General features: G+C 43.8%; 1 protein-coding gene across 2 annotated transcripts in view; it reads right to left on the bottom strand.

Annotated features, from left to right (window-relative positions):
- The window catches only part of WWC2 (WW and C2 domain containing 2), a 289038-nt gene extending 264725 nt beyond the window's left edge, over window positions 1-24313 (bottom strand). The window contains exon 1 of one of the 2 annotated variants that reach the window (XM_077477273.1): window positions 23968-24313. In XM_077477273.1, the coding sequence (XP_077333399.1) occupies window positions 23968-24095 (128 nt within the window). In that variant the 5' untranslated portion in view covers window positions 24096-24313. The remainder of the gene's footprint in view (window positions 1-23967) is intronic. The other variant, XM_077477274.1, reaches the window with a different exon arrangement.
- Window positions 24314-24539: the final 226 nt, after the last annotated feature.

Below are 24539 nucleotides of genomic sequence, written 5' to 3'. Positions count from 1 at the left end.
CTACTGGAGACCAAACCAATGGCTTTGTATTGTTAACTATTGTATTATATACTTTACAGGAGAATATCAGTGGTCAGGTAATTCGGGTCAAGCAATACTATGTTTTATTCAAATAATTGCTGTACCTATGTGACTGTTTTATGTGTATGACATTTTTCATAATAAAATATTTCTAATACTTTTTAGATTGAAAACTCATGTGCCGTATAAAGTCCACCCAATATTAGTCTTTTTTTTCCTTATGTAACCCATATCGGGATGTTGGCACATTAATACTGGTGTGTTCGTAGCGTCACCCTACGATACATACTATTTCCTCTAGACACTTACTCATTCTCAGAACCTAACACAAAATGAACAGGAATCAAGTATCCTGAATAGAAGGCTCACTCAGTCACCTCCAATATTGGTGTCCCTCACTTGTCTACAACCGTACTGCACTGTCACCCTCATCCTACTTTGTTGTACTTTTCCTAGTAGTAGAACAAATGGCACATTCGCCCCATTGAAAGTCAAAGACTACAAAAATCCTAACCCTAATTTTAGGAACACCACTAGGAAAAAAAAGCCACCAATGTGCTTTGTAAACAATAAAATATACTGACTTTCTTTTATTTCAAATATTGCCAACTCATCAGTTTTAAATTGACCAGAAAAAAAAATTGTATACATCAGCAATAAGAATGAGTTTATGCACGTGCAAACACGTGCGCTACTCACATCTGCCCAATATGATAAGATACGGTCTACAATAATAAAGCAAGCAATAAAATGTAATCCCAAACATAAATACGCTAGTGGCAATAAAACACATAAGAATAGAATTGCTATTGCTCATAAGCAGTTGATTACTTTGAAGCACATGTTGCGCCAATATTGTTGTTTTTGCAATCATATGTCCCAAAGATACATGTTTAATATTGGCAAGGTTAATTACACAATGAAAGGGCTTTGATTTCCAGTTACGCCGATTGTATGGAAATTTATAGTTTTTCACTAAGTTTGGCCATACACCGTGCAAATTTCAACCCGTGATTGCAGGAAAGAAATGTGCAGACAGAGGAATCCCTCCTGCCGAGACATTGATTATTGCTAGTGGCTAGCAGCCGCTAGTGATAACTGTGAGAATAATCGCTAATAAATCGCTAGTGATAATCGCAAGAATTGGATCAAGTTGGTACATTCAGCCTGCCAATTAATGGTTCAAGTTCGAGATTTGAACAGTGTATGGCCGGCCTAAGAGGACACCAGTTTGCCCACAGACATAACAGAAAAGTCTAAACATTTGGATAAAGGGACCATCCCATGTCCATTGAGGTACCTACAGACATTACCAGCTAAGGTTTATCTGGGGCAGTTTTTTGTATTCTGCCAGACAAGCCATCAGTACAGAGGGGACCTCCATAGTCCTGCTGCTCTAACCCAAATAAAACGGCCACCTGATCTGGCTGGGATGGCACTGTTTGCAAAGGTGAACTCAGAACTAGGAGGACAGAGGGCATCTATTCTTGGGGGTGGGTCAATTGTGCAAAACAAGTTATTCCATGAAATAAGGCAAGTATCAGGGAAATATACAGAGCCCATACATTTGCATATTGAAATGTTGATTTAAACTAAGAATGTGATCTTTAAGCCCTTGTACACACAGTCGGAAAATCCGTCGGAATGTGTCCTATCGGACCGTTTTGTCGGATATTCCGACTGTGTGTGGTCTCCATCGGACTGTTTCCGTTGGAATATCCAACGGACCAACTTTTCCAACTTGCCGGTAAAATTTTCCGACAAAATGCTCCTATCGGACATACTCCGATCATGTGTAGCCTACTCCGACGGACAAAGTGCCACGCATGCTCAGATCAAATTCCTAGACCAAAGCTATTGGCTACTAGCGTGAACGTAGTCCCGTCCTAACGAAATAACGTCATCACGTTATGTACAATCGGATTTTCCGACAACTTTGTCCGACTGTGTGTACGCAACATCACTTCCGGACCTCTTCCAGAATTAATCCGTCGGAATTACTCCGACGGATTTGGTTGTCGGAATCTGACCGTGTGTACAAGGGCTAAAAATAAAGATCTTCTGGTGGTCTTCACCAGGGAATGAGTAGCTATGTCAGTGAATGGGTATCTACCAAGCATTTTATATTAAAAAGACATTAGGGACCATCTAGTGTTTTTCAATCAGCTCATTACAGATTAAAAGCTTAAAAATATGATATATAGTATCTCACAAAAGGTGAGTACACCCCTCACATTTTTGTAAATATTTTATTATATCTTTTCATGTGACAACACTGAAGAAATGACACTTTTCTACAATGTAAAGTAGTGAGTGTACAGCTTGTATAACAGTGTAAATTTTCTGTCCCCTCAAAATAACTCAACACATAGCCATTGATGTCTAAACCACTGGCAACAAAAGGGAGTACACCCCTAAGTAAAAATGTCCAAATTGGGCCCAAAGTGTTAATATTTTGTGTGGCCACCATTATTTTCCAGCACTGCCTTAGCCCTCTTGGGTATGGAGTTCACCAGAGCTTCACAGGTTGCCACTGGAGTTCTTTTCCACGCTTCCATGATGACATCACAGAGCTGGCGGATGTTAGAGACCTTGTGCTCCTCCACTTTTAGTTTGAGGATGCCCCACAGATGCTCAATAGGGTTTAGGTCTGGAGACATGCTTGGCCAGACCATCACCTTTACCCTCAGCTTCTTTAGCGAGGCAGTGGTTATCTTGGAGGTGCGTTTTGGGTCATTATGTTAAAATACTGCCCTGCAGTCCAGTCTCTGATGGGAGGGGATCATGCTCTGCTTCAGTATGTCACAGTACATGTTGGCATTCATGGTTTGCTCAATGAATTGTAGCTCCCCAGTGTCGGCAGCACTCATGCAGGCCCAAAGCATGGCCCTTCCTTCTGGGACGACAGCCATGCAGACCAATTTGATGCAGTGTGCGGCGTATGGTCTGAGCACTGACAGGGTGACCCCACCACACCTTCAACCTCTGCAGCAATCCTGGCAGCACTCATACGTCTATTTCCCACTTCTGAATAGGACGCTGAGCACGTACACTCAACTTGTTTAGTCGACCATGGTGAGGCCTGTTCTGAGTGGAACCTGTCCTGTTAAACCGCTGTATGGTCTTGGCCACTGTGCTGCAGCTCAGTTTCAGGGTCTTGGCAATCTTCTTATAGCCTAGGCCATCTTTATGTAGAGCAACAATTCTTTTTTTCAGATCCTCAGAGAGTTCTTTCCCATGAGGTGCCATGTTGAACTACCAGTGCACCAGTATGGGAGCGTGAGAGCGAGCACACCAAATTTAACACACCTGCTCCCCATTCACACCTGAGACCTTTTAAATTAAATGAATGAGTCATGTGATGCCGGGGAGGGGAAATGGCTAATTGGGCCCAATTTGGACATTTTCACTTAGGGGTGTACTCACTTTTGTTGCCAGCAGTTTAGACATTACTGGCTGTGTGTTGAGTTATTTTGAGGGGACAGCAAATTTACACTGTTATACAAGATGTACACTCACTACTTTACATTGCAAAATGTCATTTCTTCAGTGTTAGCACATGAAAAGATATAATAAAATATATTTACAAAAATGTGAGATACTGTACATACAGCTTTCCTCCTATACAATGCCAGAGTATTCACCAGTCCATATCACATTACAATTCGATTACCCTTATGGATAGCTGTACAGTGTTATTTTTAAATGGGATCAGATTTTAATGTACACATAAGCAGTATTAAACCCAAAACTAAACATTTTATATTTTGTAGCTTACCAGTCATTAGACATGGTGGCTGCATTTGTTTTCATTTTTTTCTGGCTCCCTGCCCCCCCCCTCTGTTTTTACCTGGTGATCTGGCCAGTAACACACCTCTGGTATTAGTGAGACACAATGCTAGAGGAATGAGAACAAAAGGCACAGAAGACAGCAGCATTGTCAGTCTAGGGGGGAGGGTAGTGTTAATGCATTAGCTGATTTAGATACACTAACAAATTGAAGGCAAACTTCCAGGTAATACTTTATAATCAGTTACAGCAAACTTTTTGCCTTTTGGGATTAAGGTTTTGCATTAATAATAAAAGTTGATCATTGTAAGCACTCCTGCCAGTGTTAAGTGGCTTGCTTCCTCCAATTTTGGCTATTTAAAAAAATAAATAAACGCGCTTCTAGACGCAAACGTAGCAAAACGAGGCATGTAAATGCAGCAAAACTGAGGTTTTAAAACGTCACTCTTATGTCAAGTTAAATCGTTCATGAGAGGTTGTAAACATCCGTGTACATGAATCCTAAAAATTTCACTGGTTCCCAAAAAAAGTGTCAAAAATGTCAGTTAGGTGTCCGATCTGTCCGTCGCAATCAAAAAAAATAATAATCATTGATTGCCACCATTACTAATAAAAATTGCCATAAAACTATTCCCTATTTTGAAGATGCTATAACTTTTGCGCAAAGCAATCAATATACACTTATTGGGATTTTTTTTTTTACCAAAAATATGTAGAAGAATACATATTGGCCTAAACTGATGGATAAATTCATAATAATATAAATTATATATATTTATTTATATTTATATTTTTTATTTTTTTTTTGGGATATGTATTATAGCAGAAAGCAAAAAAATATATATTATTTTTTCAAAATTCTCACAACCACGCAATTGTCAGTTAAAGTAATGCAGTGCCGTATTGCAAAAAATGGCCTGGTCATTAAGGGGGTAAATACTTCCGGGGCTGAAGTGGTTAACCTCTTTTCTGTATTATAATATACATTAATTCACCAGTTGAGTAGTTCTGTAGATTCAAGCGGTCGCATAAATGATGCCATAATACAACTTATCGTCATCCTCATACTACTCACATGTGTCGTAATTGTAACCCAGGATTACAGTACTCGTCTCTGCAATGACCATATAAATAATTAAGACTGACCAAAATGTATAGCCCCACATTACATCAAATCCAAATAACAAACATGAAATGTACATAACCTTCTATAGTAGTACATTATTACTCGGTTACCCTTTTTCATTTTAACACCTAGCTTGTTGCATTCAAATAACTGGTAAGCTCTAATTTTATTTAGTTTAAAGTGTCCCAGATGTATCATCTAATATTAAACTGTGCTCTCATTAAGGAGTCCGATTACTAAAAGTGAATAAGGACACGGGGAATCAAGAGTGTTATTACAGCAATTTTATCACGACAATGCAAATGTGTTGTACGTTATAAGTAAAGCTGGCCATAGGCTTGAGATGATCGCTGTCGCAGCCTTACCCTACATTCACACCTACGTTTCGCATCTTGCAGAAACGCACTGCGGTCCATTTAACATGGAGGTTTCCTATGGATGTAGTTTACATTTGTGTGTTTTTGCAGTGCTGCGTTTTTTGAAAAGTATCTGGGACTTTATCCTGCAGCTGATTGCGTTTTCTGTGTAATAGACTTAAACGGAGTTGCACCAAAAACGCTGGGGGGGTTCCAGATTCCGATGAGCCACCACAGCCTGGAGACAGAGCCCTCTTCCCCCCCCCCCATGTTGAGGGCATGCAGCCTGGTATGGTATGGTTCATCCTGACTTGCTGGGCTGCACGTTTAGATAAGGGTCTGGTGTGGATTTTAGGGGGGACCCTACATCATTTTTTTTTCACATTTTGGTGTGGGGTTCCCCTCTAAATACATGCTAGACCCGAAAGGCCTTGTATGGATTTGGCGGGGGGAACCCACACAGCTTTCTTCTGCCGGCAATGCTTTTTTGTTAACCACTTCAATACCAGGCACTTAGACACCTTCCTGCCCAAGCCAATTTTCAGCTTTCAGCACTGTAGCAATTTGAATGACAATTACGTGGTCACACAACACTGTGACCAAACTAATTTTTTTTATCATTTTGTTCCCACAAATAGAGCTTTCTTTTGGTGGTATTTGATCACCTCTGCGATTTTTATTTTTTGTGCAACAAATAAAAAAAGACCGAAAATTTTGAAAAAAAAAAACAATTTTTTATTTCTGTTAAAATCTTTTGTAAATAAGTACATTTTCTTCTTCAATAAACGGGCACTGATAAGGCGGCACTGATGGGCAGCGATGAGGCGGCACCAATAGGCAGCACTGATGGGTATTTATGGGTAGCACGGATGGGCACTGATAGGTGGCATTACTGATGTCATTTGTTACATAATGGTGCCTGTCAGTGCCTATTTGTGGGCACAGATTGGGCATTCATTTAGACATGTGGATGGCCATGGGGTACATACCTGGCCACCCACATGTTGCCCCCTTTCCTGGTGGCCCTAGCGGCTTCCCTGGTGGTCCAGTGTGGGCATCCACGGGGAGGCTACGCTGATAAACAATCAGCGCAGACCCCCCCCCCCCATCAGGAGAGCCACCGATCGGCTCTCCTATACTCACGTCTGTCAGACACGAGTGAGGAAAGGACGATCAATGGCTTTTCCCGTTTACATCGTGATCAGCCGTGATTGGACACGGCTGATCATGTGGTAAAGAGCCTCTGACAGAGGCTCTTTACCAAGATTGGTGTAGCGGTGTGTTAGGCTGCACCACTGATCACCGTGATGCGCGCACCCCCACGGGCGTGCGGTGGTGGTTATCCTGAAGGACGTCATATGACGCAGCGTCAGGATAACTGAAGCACCGCCCAACCCTTATTTTGCTATAGGGTGGGAAGTGATTAAGGATGTGACAGCCCGCTTCCCGGCCTGCTCCTTAGCAACCAGCAATATACAGTGCGTTGAAAGACAAAACAAAAATGCAGGTTTCAAAATGCTAAACGCATCAACTGCTCAGATGTGAACCTACACCCAAACAAATAAACTGCCCAAAACCACTCAGTTGAGGCAATGACCTCCTCCCCAATCCATTCATAAAATGTGCTATTGAGCATACATGTTACCATGTCTGAGGGCCAGGAGACTGTAAAGACTTTTCCTGGGCATCCAACTGCCCTCTTCAATCTAAATCCAACCTTTAATTCCAGCATACAGGTTTATGTAACAACTGTCTATTAAACAAGCCTCTGACTGTCCTATTGTGCCTGCTAATCTGATTCTTGGTCTATGGCCAAGCTTGGCAACAACATGTACAACTATTGTTTACAAATCTAGAAAAGCAGTCCCAGAATACGAAAGCATATCACTGTACACAGGCCATGCATTATGTGATCATATTTAGCGAGAAGGGCTCATTCATACCAGACCCATTGTTTTTTTGTTTTTTTTTGCCCAACACAATCCCAATGCATAGACAAGGCAAGCTGCACTGCATTGGTGTGCGCTATAGCAAAAAAAAAAAAATAATAATAATAATAAATTATTATTATTATTATTAATACATTTCCGATTTATCTGCAGACAACAAATATTTTCTTCAAAGCAGAAAACCGGTAGGTTTCTAAAATCCCTTAAATGTATGTAGATTGCCCAGGGTTTTTTAGTTTTTGTTTTTTTCCACTCAACAAAACTAGAGTTACTCTTGAAAGCGGAGCTCCTCCCAAAAGGGGAAGTTCCACTTTAACCACCGTCCCCCCAAATATGCCACATTTGGCATGTCATTTATGGGAGTGGGGAAATTGTTACCTAGTTTTGACAGGTACCTGCTCCCACTTCCGCTCACTTCTTTCAATCTTCTGGGACATGTCACATGTCCACCAAGTTTGCCCGACCAAATGGGAGGTGATGCCCGACCCGGCTGTGAAATCGCAAGGTGTCATAGCCGGGTGCCCAAACTTGCAATGCTGGCCCCCTGGAAAGGCGAGGGAGAAAAGTGAGGGCTAGGGCAGCCACATTGCTGGAAAGTGGGACAGGTGAGTGTGTGTTTGTTAAAAGTCAGCAGCTACACTTTAAGCTCTAAGCCCCTCATAGCGGCACGCAGCAGGGCTAAGCGGTTCCCCACAGGCCTCTCAGGAAATGCTGATATGAGGTTTAGGGGCTGAATACCCAATGTGCATGAAGTCAAAGACTGAGCCAAACATACCTTAGAGATACACCAGTAGGCACGGGTGTCTCTGGGGCATCAGATGTGCAAGTTTGGCGTCTACTGTCTAAATTGTGGTTTCACTCACTGGGAACACAAATAATGATAACAAAAGAAAATACTAAGCACGGCAACTACACTTCATTAGCACAGAGTAAAGTGAAGTGCAAACAAAACCGAGCATATGCACACTAACAGCATCCATCAGCAAACAATGTTGGTTTGTAAAAAAGGCCATTTAGCTTTAAAACAAGTGTAGTAACAGCGATAGTGAAGTGTGCACTGTCATTTTATGGACGTGTATACACACTATTTAAACACAGTAATCATTACCAGAACCATAATCCCTGAAATCTCTTAATTCCAGCAGAGTTTATTAAGTAATAAATAATCAGCTCCACTGCAATAGTAGCAATTATAGCAAGCAATAATAATAAAATAAATGGCTGTAACAACAATATTGAAGTGGGTCCAACTAAAACCAATCCCAGCTACTTGTATAAATACACGCACAACAGAACCCCCACTTCATGATTTACCATAAAAAAGAAAATAGTAAATATAATATCATGGCGACATATTATAGATGCAGAAATTCATTTCACCAACAATTATACAAATGTATTGAGCAGAATTCAGAATCCGATGACACGCTCTGGCTGTCCTGTGTCCCAAATTGCGACTGAAGAGAAGTCTTTGCTTTTAGGGACTAAAGCTGGTAACAAAGTTGCCACGTTATATTGGGAGGAGGTTTGCCCTATAAAACACCAAGTAGGCACAATATAGGTTGGTGCCTTGGTCTCAATCAGCCTCTATGGACATCACTGGAGGGTTGTCACCAGAGCACAAACTGAGATATGCTTGCATCAAAAAGAAGAATCCTGCAAGCTATAGCCTATTGCTTCTAAAAAGCTGCCGGCAGAGCAATAATAAGGCTTACCTGTAGCTACCCAGGATATCTTCTAAACCTGCACGGTTTAGGAGATATCCCCTGTCCCCTGCATTTGCCAATGTCATCGGCACATGCGCACTGAAGCAATGGCATGTATGTGCCGTTGCATCAGTGAGTGCGCAGTTACTGGCAACTCCCGCGTGCATGTATGGGAGTGACGTCATTGCAATCACAATGCCGGAGCCGCGATACCCGGAAGTAACCCCTGGGAGTGATGTCGCTGGCTGGTCCTGTGTACGGGCACCACGGCGAGGGCTTCGATCTCAGGTGAGTATTACATAATGAGCTAGTATGCTATACATACTAGCTCATTATGCCTTTGTCTTGCAGGTATTAGGAAAAAAATAAATAAAAATAAATTTTTTTCTTCACAGTGGGTTTACAACCACTTTAAAGCTCTCCGAACGCCAGTCAAAGATCCTGTCACTAAATAAAATGGTTAGCTTACAGTCTTGTTTACACTTTGCTTTTGCTTGGTGCTTTGATGAGATTTTGGTGGAGCTTCAATAGGGCTTTCATGGGGCTTTGATGAGGCTTCAAGCGAGCATTGCCACAGACTTCTATGGAGGCTTTGAAGACGCTTTGAACCCCCGTAAAGATACATGAGGGTATCATTTCTGAAGCCGAAGCAAAGCAAAAGCAAGGTGTAACCAGGACTGTAAGCTAACTACTTTATTTAGTGACAGGAGCTTTGACTAGCGTTCAGAGAGCTTTAACAAAGTCTGTCCAAAGCTGTGTTTTGAAGCAAGTGTAAACTAGCCGTTAATGTGTGTTGAAGCCAAAGCAAGTGTAAATGAGCCCTAACGCCACGTACACAAGAGCGGAACGTCAGACAGAAAAAGTCAGACGGGAGCTTTTCATCATATATTCCGTGTGTATGCCCCATCTGACTTTTTACGCCGAAAATTCTGACGGACCTAGAACTAGAACGTGTTCTAATTATTTCCGAAGGAACCAATTCCTATCGGGAAAACCACTCGTCTGTTAGCTGTTCCGATGGACCAAAAACGATGCATGCTCTGAAGTACAAGACGGAAGCCATTGGCTACTGGCTATTGAACTTCCGTTTTCTAGTCCCGTCGTACGCGTTCTTGACAGTTGGACTTTGGTGTCATTGTGTGTACGCAAGACAGTTTCAGCGGAATTCTGCCAGAAAAACCTTTAGAGTTTATTCCGATGGGAAAACTGGTTGTGTGTACAGGGCATTAGGGAAATTCCACAACTGCCTGCATTAGATGCTGTTGCATTGCGGTTCCATTGACTTGAATGAGGCATATTTTGGGGGCAGTACAGCCTGCCAAAAGCATCCTGCTATATAAAATTTGCAGCACGGAAAGGGTAAATTGTCAGTAGGCAGTCAGTAAAAGCCGAGAACAAAACTCTGTTATCACTGGCCCTTTGCCACCTGTGTAAGCCTAAGCCCTTGTACACACGGTCGGACATTCCGACAACAAAATCCGTCTGATTTTTTCCGACTGATTTTCTCAGAAACTGGTGTTGCATACACATGGTCGGACAAAGTTGACGGAAAATCAGATCGTTTGGAACGTAATGACGTTCGTTGGTTACAACAGGACTACATTCAGGCTAGTAGCCAATAGCTTTGGTCTGGTAATTTGATCTGAGCATGCGTGGCACTTTGTCCGATCGGAATTCTCTACAAACGACTTGTAGACTTTGTCTGATCGGATCATGTTGTCCGAAAATTTTATATCCAGCTCTCAAACTTTGTTGGTCGGATATTCCGATGGAAAACGTCCAATGGAGCCCACACACGGTCGGGTTATCCGAAAACATGGTCCGATCGGACATTTTCCGTCGGAATTTCCGACCGTGTGTACAAGACCCTAAGCCTTAAAGTGGTTGTAAAGGCAGAAGGGTTTGTTTTTTTTCTATGCAAAAAACCTTCTGCATGCAGCTTCCCCTGCACTGTAGTCTTGAATTCAGTATAGACTGACAGGGTAACGTGCCAACTTTCAGGTGTGAACTGTGAAGGTATTAGGGGTTGTTCATCACCGAGCCTCTGATGTAGGAGTTGAAATGCTGATAAAAAAAAAAAGGAAATTCTGTTTAATTTAACTCACATTGCTGCAACACAGCTGTGTGAACTAAACTCAAAGGACTCGAGACAAACTACCTTGTCTATACATTGGGCAATGCTAAATTGGCTCTAAAAAATATAGAAGCCGACTTTTTTTTTAAATGTGTAGGTTCCAGAGCTGTCATCTGGATCCTGCCTTAACTACTTATGGAGTCACTGAACAAATATGCAGTATAGGAAGGAATATAGACTTCTGTCATTAGATGGCTGTTCCAAGGCAGTGACTGAGTAAACAATGAACCCAGGACTGGGATGACAGCCATGAAATGGGGCAATGCAGCTTTCATGTTATTTTCTCCTAATATGACTTATAGAAACAAGGTGAACATGTGGGCCAGAAGAAGCCTTGTTGGTCGTTTTGTGACATGCATTGACCTTCCATGTGCTCCTTGCTGCAAAGGTTAGATATAGGTTGGGGTGGTTGCCATTTTTTTGTACGTTTGGTGAATTGATGAGGGGATGCACGAAATACCTTTTCTGCCATTATGAAATTGCTGAGTGTCCAGTGCATCTCTAACATTTAAGGAGGGTAGGCTCCCTCCGGGCCTATCTGCCATTAATCTACCCATTATTATGGGTGCTCCAACTCAGGAGACTCTCAGAATTATAGAATTAGGACTGCAGTACACTGGGCAGCCATGACGCAGCCGCTACTGCTTGCACGTGTGCAAATTAAATCCCTTGGTTTTAACGTGAACTGTTACACAATGTCAATTCGGCTTGTTGCAGGCTGGCTGGTAAGTGAGTTTTTGTTTGTTGTTTTTGAAATGCGTTGCCCTTCCATGTGCTCATTGCTGCAAAGGCATAGGTTGGGGTGGCTGCCACTTGTTTGCCAGAAGAATGATGCCTGAAGCCCATGCTTTATGGGTATGGCAACCTGCACCGATCTCAGAAGCGAGCAAAGGTCATCCTACAGGACAAAGCAAGATGCTGTTCTGGGGCTTTTTTTTCTTAATACAAAATATTCCCTTATCTGCAGAAATTCTTGGATATGCTATTACAGCTAAGGGCATACAGCCTACCCGTGTGTATCATGCATTCATGGAAGACTGAAAACTGTAGATCATTAACACACCAGTAACATTTTTAAGTAACACAAAATTACATTTTCTGACTACTTTAAAAGCACACTTTACCAAGAAGTAGCATACTTGAGTAAATGAACACCTCCAAACAAAGAGAATTTCTAGCAAGGACCAGGCAGCAGTAAGAATCTGCTACGCTTGAGCAATCTCAGAGTGCAATGTGAGGTTAGCACTGCTACAGATCACATTCCTTCGACAGGTATGTCAGGGGTATGGCCGAAACGCTGCGGCCTGTTCTGTGTAACTACAACATACAGATACCTGTTTGTTTACCTCGCTGTGTCACACACACATGGGAATGCAGCTCACAAAACTCTGCAATTATTTATAGTCAACTTGATTTAAACATACACAACTCACCAGAAGAAAATACACTTCCCTATATCTTACTGGCCAAAACATCCAAACAGAAAGGAATGCCAGCGGATGGCGGAATGTCTCATGTACAAAGTGAAGATAGTACAGAACTGACACTCTATAAAGGAAGGCTCACAGGCTCTGCACCCATTGAAGGTTTATCATATTTCTACAGAGAAAGTGTGCTCTGAAAGAAGATCTTTGCAAGTTCAACAATAGTCTTAAAAGCGTGCCTGGAAAAGCAATAAACACATGTAGATATGGTTTAAATTGCTTTGTAATAAGCTGTGGAACGTTAGCAGAAAGCCAATGAGGCAGGCAATGATTTGAGCTAAGAAGACAGGTACGTGGCCATAGAGGCAATAGGATTCTGAACAAGTCAAAAGCAAAGCGAGCGAACATTTACAAATATAATATACTGCGAATATCAAGAAGCTCGGGGAAAAGAAAGTTGAAAGGGAAGGTGAATAGAAACCGGAGTCTTTGGCTCCGTTTTTCCCAGTCTATAAAAACACCAGCAGGAATTAAAAGGGGGGGGGGGGGGAGTTGCTATTGGCAAAACCTTCACCCTTCGTCCCCATTCCCTCATACACACATAGCAGCTAAATGCATAGCCTGAAAGTCCCCCCAATTCAGCACTAGCATACAGACACAACCACAAACAATGAGGTTCATGCTAAACATGTTGAAGTGGAGCTCAGACCCACACCTTTTTGGTTGTGTATAGTGTAGAGAAGGGTAAAAATTGTTTGTGTCCCTACTGAAGTCTTAGTAAAGACCGGGTGAAGATGGAAGCCTCTGAAGCGGTGACGGGAGGGCTTCGTTTTAAGGCAAGTCTTTCATAATGTGAAAGTATGCGATGCAGATGCATACTAGAACATTAGGATAGATATAGAGATATATAATATAATCTCTATATCTATCCTAATGTGCTATTATGCATCTGCATCACATACTTTCACATTATGAAAGACATACACACACATACATACACACACACACACACACTTTACTACCACTCTAAGCCTGTCACCAATTACCCATAAATTATGTCATCCCAGCCAATCAAAATGCCCAAAACTTTCAAACCCAGAAGGTGGCAGGGTAAGGATGCTGGCAGCATCAAGGAAGCTTGCGAACATTGCATTGCTAAGGGGGAGGTGAATATTGATGGGTTTAGTTCCACTTTATAGTAGTGGTTCTAAATCCTAAACATTTTTTACCCACGACAGTAAAAATCAGTCTGTATATGCAGTGAAGCATGCTTGTTATATGCACCATAGAACCTAAGGGGTTAATCCTCTGCATTGTGTAAAAAGACTGTTTGATCCTGTCTTCTCTGATCCCCCCCCTTCTTCCACTGACTCCTAATAACTTCCTGATAACACAGGGTCAGGCTGCACATGCTCAGTTTGGTGTGTATTGCTAGAGAGGTTTTTATTTCTTGGGAGGGTGCATGCAATCAGCATAGTACATAGTAGTTTGTCACAGCTTTAGCAGTGGCTTTTGACCTCACTAACATTAAAAGTTGCCTTAAACTGGTAGTAAACTGCGGATTGCAAAAAAAAAAATAAAAAAATCTCTTGCAAAGGCAATGGCATAATGTAGTGTGCATCACATACTAGCACAGTATGAAATACTTACCTTAGAACAAAGCCCTCCAACAGTGCGCTGTCACAACTGACAGGGCTGCCATCTTCCTTCAGTCTTCCTTTTGGGTTTGTGGGCTTCAGCTGTATGAGTGGCCGGGCCATGATGATGTCACTCCAACGCATGCATGTGGGAGCCCTTGGCTGTGGCACAGAGCTCTGAATGTCCAGCATGGTATGACATCAGTGATGTCACCAGCTGCATCCAGTGGGAATAACCTCCTAAACACTGCAAGTTTAGGAGATATTCACTGTACCTACAGGAAAGCCTTATTATAGGGCTTACCTGTAGGTACAAGTCCAAAAAAAACAACCACCACCACTTTAATGGGCTATGCCCTTGTGTGGAATTTGGGTCAGTCTAATGAAGTGATGGTGAACCTTGGCACCCCAGATGTTTTGGAACTACATTTCCCATGATGCTCATGCACTCTGCAGTGTAGTTGAGCATCTTGGGAAATGTAGTTCCAAAACATCTGGGGTGCCAAGGTTTGCCATCACTGGTCTAATGTCTGTCCAGCACTCATGGTGAAGACAGGCCTTTTAGACTTACAAGTTACAGTTCAAGCATGCTCACATGATAACTGACTGGCACTTGTAAAATGTTTTATGTTGGCAATTGCTTGTTAATCTGTCCAAACGATTTTCGGGCAAGGCAATTGAATAATGGTGTTGTGGTCTTCAAGCCTGTGCTCCTCAGCAGTCAAGTAATTATGGTGCCATTATTTGTCTGTTTTCAGTCCTCTAGAGTCTACACCGAAAACTGACAGCTAGTCACTATAGAAAGCCAATTCTCTTTTATTGTATCCTATTAGTAAAGTTATAAAGTGCATTCACTCTGAAAGAACTTTCTCCAAGACATACACACCTACAATTTACAGTACAATTTGTGGAGGTATAACAGAAATCAGCATAGGTCACAGCTTAGTTAAGTTGCACGAGATTGTGACTAAGACTTTGGACACAAACACATCAAGTAGTTGCAACTGAAGGGTTTTAACCCGATATACTTATGAAATTACATAATTCTAGCTGCACTCCATGTATACAGCAAGGAGCATAATTATCGGTCAAAACCATGTTACTTTTTGCTGAACAATGCTGTCCCAGCCATAAAATAACAGCTAAATCCTCTTCTGCGTTTCTATAAGTGATATGCAGTTGGAAAGAATGCCATTAATGCGTACTAACCTATGGCACCCAGATATCAATTTGCCGTTAAGATCAGTTGAACAATGAGTGCACCTTATATAAATTAATATTAAAATGAAAAACGCATGTGTGTGCGTGCGCGTGCGCTTCCATCCATGCAAAAAGTATTTTCTACTCTGGTGTAGGCAGCATCAGCACTGGATGCAGGCACCAAGCTGAACATAGGGGAATTTAGCATTACTATTATTATAATACAGGATTTATATAGTGCCAACAGTTTGCGCAGCGCTTTACAACATTAGGGCAGACAGTACAATTACAATACAGGGGGGAAATCAGAGAGCCCTGCTTGTTAGAGCTTACAATCTAGGAGGGACGGTCAAGTTATACAAAAGGGTAATAGCTGTGGGGGGGATGAGCTAATGGAGAAAATAGTGCAGTTGTTAGATGGAGGCAGGATAGGCTTCACTGAAGATGAAAGTTTTCTTTTTCTCCTAAAAGTGTATAAATTTGGAAACAGCATGACAGATTGGGGTAAGAAATTCCAGAGGATGGGAGAGGCTCGAGAGAAGTCTTGGAGGGAGGAGCTAGAGGTCTTGGGAGTAACGAAGAGGAGGACGATTAGGTTGGTATTTTAATACTAGGCTAGTGATGCACCTAGGGGCAGAGTTGTGGATGGCTTTGTAACTTGTTAGTATTTTGAATTTAATTTGTTGGGCAAGTGGCAGCCAATGGAGGGATTGGCAGAGAGGGGTCTCAGACACCGAGTGGTTTGTAAGGTGGACGAGTCTGGCAGCAGCATTCATGATGGACTGAAGGGGGGATAGTCTATTTAAAGGTAAGCCAATGAAGAGGGAGTTGCAGTAGTCAAGGTGAGAGATAACCAGGGAGTAAATCAGGAGTTTTGGGGTCTCATTGGTTAGAAAGGGTCGTAGTTTAAAGATGTTGGAGGTTGAAGCAGCAAGCTTTGGAAAGTGATTGGATGTGGGGCCAAAAGGAGAGTCCAGGATAACATCTAGCACCCTGACATGTGGGGATGGGTGGATGGTTGTGCCATTGTTCTTGACAGAGAAGTCAGGGGAAGAGGCACGTGGGGGGAGGAAATATTATAAGCTCAGTTTTGGACAAGCTGAGTTTGAGGAAGTTGTGTGACATCCATATAGATATGTTTGTTAGTAAATGGGTTCTGGCAAATCTGCACAGACTATCTTTGGCTTGCTGCATGTGCCTAATATCAATAAGGACTGCCACAGCTGCTACACACTGCATTGAAATTGTGCACACAGAACAGAACCATGGATAAGTTGATCTAGAGAACACAGGTACTCTTTGGTAGGTGTAGGTGAAAGAAGCCTGGAAAATACCTTGTGTTGCAGAGGTGCCTACAGAGAAATAGTGTGTTAGGATCAATAAAGGATAGGAAATATGTTGTGACCAGTAAGGGACGTCCAGGAAAAGCCCTGACCAGTAAGGGACGTCCAGGAAAAGCCCTGACCAGTAAGGGACGTCCAGGAAAAGCCCTGACCAGTAAGGGACGTCCAGGAAAAGCCCTGACCAGTAAGGGACGTCCAGGAAAAGCCCTGACCAGTAAGGGACGTCCAGGAAAAGCCCTGACCAGTAAGGGACGTCCAGGAAAAGCCCTGACCAGTAAGGGACGTCCAGGAAAAGCCCTGACCAGTAAGGGACGTCCAGGAAAAGCCCTGACCAGTAAGGGACGTTTGGGAATTTTCCCACAAATAAGTCAATCAAGTTTGGGTGGAAGATAGCACTGGACTGGTACTATTGGCTCAGGTTTCTATTTGGAGGGTATTGCTTCCAATGGGCTGTATCTCAATTGTAGGTGGCAAGTGATACTCTGTTGGGGTCTAGAGCTGCTACAAACAATGGAGCTGTTACTGTAGGGAACATGTGGGTGCTTAGAGAGGAGCGCCCAGTGTCCAGAAAAACATCTCACTTAATGATTTTTAGATTTGTTTATTGAAGATACTTCAATAAACACTTCATCATGTTTATATTGGTTGGGACATTCCTTCCTTCATGGTCTGTTATATCCTAACTTCTCCAGGTTTGTATCTACTCCATCACCTTGATGGCCCCTAACTGGACCTAGGACTTTTTTTTTTTATTCCATCTTTATTGGTGGCTATTAAAATGGCACACAGGACTGAACAACATGGTCGACCATCTCCGACAACATTACTTGTAAAAGCCATGACTATCGAGTTGATGTTACAATGGGTGCACATACACACACACACACACACATACATAATAGATCTACAGAATGCAAAAACTATCAAAATTAAAGAAAAAATGGAAAACCAAGGTTCTACTGCAGCAACCTAGCCAGCAAAAAATGCGTGGACGTAAGACTTGACTTCAACAAGCTTTGAGAGCGAACATTTCCCTAATCTACATGGAGACAGACATATACCTCACAAGTGTTCATGAGTAGCATATACCATTAGAGTATGGTTACTTGCAACCATAACAGAAGAAATTCACACTATTACCACACTTTTACTTTTGCTGTATGATCCTATGTCTTGCACATTTAATAATTACTACACTATAACGGCTCCCCTGCCTATCCTCTATTTTTTCTTGTGGTTATCCCTGAAGGTTGGCTTTTTCCACTCTGAGAACCATTAAAGGAAGACTTTGGATTGGTTGCTATGAGTTTCTTCATACTTCAATCTCCTTTTCAATGCATTACTGGCTTGAATCAGAAAGGTCAAGGAAGCTTCCATATTCCAAGGCAGTGGTCTTCAAACTGTGGCACGGAAGCGGGTCTTTGCTTCCCTTTATGCAGCCCTTGGGGCACTAATCCTTTCATCAAAGGCATTAATTTCATCTTACTGAGACCAATGATGAGGCACCATTCTTTCCACTAACACCCACAGTGGGGCATAATTCCTCTCAGTGACGACCACAGTGGGGCACCATTCCTTCCCGGTACCAATGATGGGACGTACTGCCTTCCACTGATATGAACATTGGAACACTATTCCTCCCACTACCAACAGTGGGGAACTATTTCTCCCTCTGATAGGACATTATTTCTTCCACTGACACCAGTGTTGGGTTCTATTCCTCCCATTAATACCAACAATGGGGCACTATTCCTCCTCCTGACCACAGGTGCTGCTATGTATTGTTTTTTTTAATCCTACTGACCAAGTGTAAAGCCCCGTACACACGAGCGGACTTTTCGACATCCAAAGTCTGACGGAATGATTCCGTCAGACTTTTCGATCGTGTGTGGGCTGCAACGGACTTTTGATTCGCAAAAGTCTGACAGACTTTAGAAAATGGAACATGCTTCAAATTTTTCCGACGGAACTCCGCCAGACCCAGTTCCTACCGAAAAATTCGCTTGTGTGTATGCTATTCCGACGGACTTAAACCGACGCTAGGGCAGCTATTGGCTACTGGTTGTGAACTTCCTTATTCGAGTCCAGTCATACGTCATCACGTTCGAATCCGTCGGAGTTTGGTGTGATTGTGTGTGGCCAAGTCCGCTCATTCGAAAAGTCCGTCAGAACTCTGTCGGAACTCCGGCAGAACTCCTTCGGAAGTCTGTCGGACATAAGTCCGCTTGTGTGTACGGGGCTTAAGGCATTTTCTACTTCTACTGGCTATAGTGGGCCCTTGTTCCTCCTGAAGTCTGAAAGACTTAAAAAGCCTGGAGACCCCTGTTCGAAGGTGAGCATTTGATCAAGTTATAGGAACACAAGATCCATGAAGCTGGTCAATCCTGCTTGTGGCATAATGGAAAATATAATAACTCCCATCAACAAGAAAAAAATAAATAAATAAAAAACACTAGGAGAGAGATATGCATGTGTATATATATATATATATATATATATATATATATATATATATATATATATATATATATATATATATATATACACACACACACAAACACACACGTTACTGCAAAGAAAACAAATATACTGTATATGACAAAAGCACAAACATTTGGATTCAATCTTCTCTCTCAGTTGATTTCATGGGAAAGAAGCCGATCATATTACTTTTCAAATGTTAACAAAACGTTATGTAGTATGACAATGGTGACTGTCAACGGCTGAACATTATTCTTTATAAGAAACTTTTTTTTGCCTGAATAAAAACCCCAAGCAACGGTTAACATAAGCAACAATGGAGCAAGCAGGAATCCTGTGACACTGGTATTTGTACTCGCAGTGTCACTTCACATAGCTGACATTTATCGCACACAATGCTGGAGGGCTAGTATGTAACTACTATGGACATACATAAAATATTTGCTTAATCCCTGGGCTGCCTTAGGGGCTAGCAATGCCCCTGGCAACAAAAGTACTTTTTTGAAGGCTTAGGCCTTCAATGGGAAAGGCTATATTTAATATTGGCAGCACAATGAAGTTTACAATATGGCAGCAACACAGAATTCATAAAAACAAAGTCCCTATCACATGGGGCGAGGAGCTGGTAAAATCAGGCATTTGAGCCATGCAGCGAGTGGGTTTACCACCCCGCAACCGAAAAGATATAAAAGATAACATAAGCCGAAGTGAAACAAACACATGCTAGGCCCCTCTATGTGATGTTCTGTGGCCAAAGCAAATTTAAAGAAGAACTATTGGCAAACATTTTTTTTTTCCATTTTGGATAGAGTAAGGGAGGGTCATAACCCCCTATCAGATTTTTGTCCCCCATCTGTGTCCCATTGCAGAGATTTATCTTCACTTCCTGTCTCATAGCCAAGCAGAAAGTGAGTAAAGGGAATTTTTGGAGCTTCCCAGGTCACCAAAATTAGTGTCCCCATTGGAAGATTTCCCCTCTATTACTTTTTATGGTGACAACTGAAAAATTTGGGATTTTCTTTTATTTTTTTATTTTTTTTTACTTTCACAATCTCTCTAAAGTGGAAGTAAACCCTCCTATCATTTTCAGCCAAGGAAGCTGCCAACTTGCCCTCTGCCATGATGCTGCACATGTGATCAGTTATGATACCAGCCAATGGATGGTTTGAAGAAGAGACTTTCTCAACCTTTTCAACACAGAGGAACCCTTGAAATAGTTCTCCGGTTTCAGGGAACCCCTGCTAGAAATGAGAGATCTACAACTCATGATACATTAGTGTGATGGTCAGTGGGAAGTGATGGTCCTTACACTTATGGTCATTGGGAAGAATTACCTCCTTACAGATAGTTAAAAAGATCAATGGTGTCAGTGGGAACTTATCTGAGAGGCAGAAATGCCCAATGCTGAAGAAACCCCTAGCAACCTCTGGAGGAACCCTGGTTGAGAATCACTGGTTTGAAGATTTGGTTGAGAGCCCAACCATTGTAAAAGTTCGCATTTCCGGTATATATAGAGTCCATCCATCGAAAAGTGTCCGCTTTGTACTGCGCATGCGCAGTGCTTGCGCAGTACGGAGCAGAAGGATACTCGGAAAATCTCCGAAGACTCACGGCGCCTGCACCGTGAGTCAAGGTGCAAGCCCCACCATCCAAGTGGACAGAGGGCTGCACATATTAGAGGGCCACTCGCGGGCTCGCCACGCTTCGGGCACGGCCTCGCTTCGCTCGCCACGCTTCGGGCACAGCCTCGCTTCGCTCGCCACGCTTCGGGCACAGCCTCGCTTCGGGCACGGCCTCGCTTCGCTCAGCTCTTTTTATTCTAACTCTATGTCCACTTGGATGGTGGGGCTAGAACCTGGACTCACGGTGCAGGCGCTGTTCATCTTCGGCTATTTTCGGAACCTGCTTGTCCTGTGTACTGCACATGCGCAGTACACAGCGGACACTATCTGATGGGGGACACTATCCAACAGGACACTGGAATTCAGGGAATGTAATGCCCCGTACACACGACCGGACTTTTCAACATCAAAAGTCTGACGGAATGATTCCGGCAGACTATTCGATCGTGTGTGGGCTGCAACGGACTTTTGATTCGCAAAAGTCTGACAGACTTTAGAAATGGAACATGCTTCAAATTTTTCCGCCAGAACTCTGCCGGACCCAGAAATCCGCTCGTGTGTGTGCTAGTCTGACGGACTAAAACCGACGCTAGGGCAGCTATTGGCTACTGGCTATGAACTTCCTTATTCTAGTCCAGTCGTACGTCATCACGTTCGAATCCGTCGGACTTTAGTGTGATTGTGTGTGGCCAAGTCCGTTCATTTGGAAAGTCCGTCAGAACTCTGTCAGAACTCCGTCAAAAGTCTGCCGGACTTAAGTCCTGTCGTGTGTACGCGGCATAAGTGTTTTCTGAAACTATTAAATCCATGGGTTTGCTCCCGCTTTAACGGGTACAAAGACAGCAAAAAAAAAAAAACGGACAGGTGTTCTAATCTATCTTCACTTTGTCCAAAACTAAAAAATAAAAAACAGTGTTGGCATGGGGGTTAAATCATCAGTGACTGTCCAATGGGAGAAGAAATAAGATGACAAACCCAGAAGAAGAAGAGAAGGTGGACTTGGCACTGGTGGGGATGGAGTGGGCGCGGGGGACGAGCGCTGGAAGAAAACACACCCAGGAGGTAAGTGTCTTATATGCACAGGTATGCTGTACATACCGGGATGGGGAGAGACTTTGCAGTGGCAGGGGATTTGCCACAAACGCTGGCAGAACCTGCTCATCTGGCTTTGATGAGCAGGTGAAGGAACTGGACTGTTTACCAGCCTGCCAAACCAAACTTCCAGCTGCTGGGAAGTCATTGTAATACCACCACTAAATGTGGCAGCTCCGGGCTCATCGGGTGCTTGGAAGCTGTAGAAAGCCCTTCACATTTTCATTGGGCTACAATGTAACGGTTTGGAATTTTGGGACACACAGAAGTGTTTTACTAGGAACTTATTAGCGGATCCCTCATACTAAAGGCTTCAGGGGATTGATTTCCACACAAACTGCCCATTTCACCAGGCGGTGAGGGGTGGTGCACAGTGGGGGTTTCAGCACATTGCACTGTTTACATCTTTTATTTTAACTTTATTGAGGGCTCGTTCACACATGTGGCTTTGGAGTGGTAAACATAGTTGGTTGTGCCATAGTCTTACCACCCCCTAGACCCAACATAGTGGCCGGAGAGGGTTGTGCTCATGTCATGGCTGTGATTCCTTGCGGCTTCAGCAAAAACTGATGCCCCTGTTGCGTTCAGGGGGCAGTATTGCTGCCAAACACGACCAATTCATGGGAATGGGGAGGCAACGAAACTGCCCTGCAGCCACATGCAATGTACGTGGTTTCAGTTCTGTGGTGTGGGCTTTAAAGTGAGGAGACAGCAGGGGGCATGCTGGGTCGCTGGTGCCACGAGGGGGAGGGGTGGGTGGACCTGCCCCCACCCCTTAGTCATTTAAGAAATGACAGACGGCAGAGCCGACAGACAGCCTTATGATGGATCTACACCAGAGGACATTTTTTAAATAAAAGTATTTTCAAAAACTAATATTTTACATAGTGGGAGGCCAGAATCTGGGAGCCCCCTTGTTAAAGAGGATTCTGATAAGTCCCCTGGGCCACAGACCCCCACAACCACAGGCCAGGGTTGTGGGGAAGAGGCCCTAGACCTCATCAACATAAGGACAAGGCGCTTGGGGGGGGTGCTTGCTCATCTCCCTTCCCTGACATGCCACATGCTCAGATACGGGTTTGCTATGGATTCTCCCACGGCTGGTGGGGGGGGGGGGGGGGTGTGACAGGTTTTTGTTTTTTTACTTTCAGCTGACAGCTGATGAATTATCAGTTAAGGACGGGGCAGCTGCCCCCACCTTAGCAACCATGTTGTTTAGTGTTTGCTCGTTAACAACGCCTATGTTTTAATGTTAATAAATATGCCAGCAACCAGCAGGCGTGTAAATTACTGCATGTGTTCACTACTAAAATACCTCAGAAAAGAACTCAGGTGGTATTTTACAAGCATTTTTGTAGTGAATGCCAAAAAACGTTTTAAACCATGCTGTGTGGTATGTGATCACATACTCAGATGTGCTAAGATACTGCTTTGTGAATGGAGCCCTGTGTGTGAGAAAGAGTTAGGGGCTGGTAGGTAGGTGTGTGTTAGAGAATGTAGTGTAAGCAGTGGAGAGGTAGGTGTGTGTTAGGGAATGTAGTGGAGAGGTAGATAAGCGTTAGGGGTTGTAGTGCAGAGGTAGGTAGGTGCGTGTTGGGGGTTGTAGTGGAGGGGCAAGTAGGTGTGTTGGGGGGGTTGTAGTGGAGGGGTAAGTAGGTGTGTTGGGGGGTTGTAGTGGAGAGGTAAGTAGGTGTGTTGGGGGGTTGTAGTGGAGAGGTAAGTAGGTGTGTTGGGGGGTTGTAGTGGAGAGGTAAGTAGGTGTGTTGGGGGGTTGTAGTGGAGAGGTAAGTAGGTGTGTTGGGGGGTTGTAGTGGAGAAGTGAAGGGCGCCACAAGAGTTTAGGGAGTGTGGGAAAAGCGCGGCCCCGCCCCTCCCCGGTACAGGCGGCTCTATGTTGCCTCACCACATTTTTCCTTTCTCACACAGCCCAAAATTCCTGAGCTGGCTCCTCCCCCTTTCATTACCCAAAGTGACTGCTCCATCCCCCTCCTGGCTTCCCCCCCCCCTTCACGATACAACATAAGCACAACTCCACACCAGCTGCTCCGTTCCTCATACAATGCCCCCCTCCCCGGTCCCCCCAGTACCTGTCTCTGGGGTCCACCCAGCTGGTCTGCCGGGTGTTGTGGTCGATATAGAACACCTTGCCGTCGTAGTCTCTGGCCTCTTCCCAGCCGTCCGGTAAAGGTAGCTGGCCATTCCCTTTCCTAGGCATGATCAGCCGCTGCCGACTCGTCCATAAGTCCAGAAAGCGGGGCGGACGGGAAGGCGGGCTGTCCGGGGATCAGTGAGCCGGCATGGTGTGAGGCTGAGCCCGGGGAGGGATGAAGGGGGACGGGGCACAGCAGGCACAAGCAGCCGTGTGCCTGAGATCCGGGGAAGCCAGTAACCTCGGCCTGTTCCCAGCCACACACACTCATTAGCATGAGATTAGCATCCGTCTCATCTACATGCACATTCCACACTCCGCATTCCTCAGCCGTAACCCCGTGTGTGCCGGACATTCCCTCCACAGCCCGGGCCGGAGGAGGAGCCAGGAGAACAGCGGGGGTGACCCGCGGGAAAGTCCCAGTGCTCCTCACTCACCCCACCCCACCCCACACTCTTCACTCACCCTGAATACTCTTCACTCATCCGAACACCTCACCCCACACACACT

This window comes from Lithobates pipiens, unplaced genomic scaffold, assembly GCF_037356315.1.
Source record: "Lithobates pipiens isolate NorthernLeopardFrog02 unplaced genomic scaffold, aLitPip1_a1.2 Scaffold_13, whole genome shotgun sequence".
In the NCBI taxonomy this organism is placed as follows: domain Eukaryota; kingdom Metazoa; phylum Chordata; class Amphibia; order Anura; family Ranidae; genus Lithobates; species Lithobates pipiens.
The sequence above is the reverse complement of the archived record's forward strand: the minus strand, read 5'-3'. Positions and strand labels throughout refer to the sequence as shown.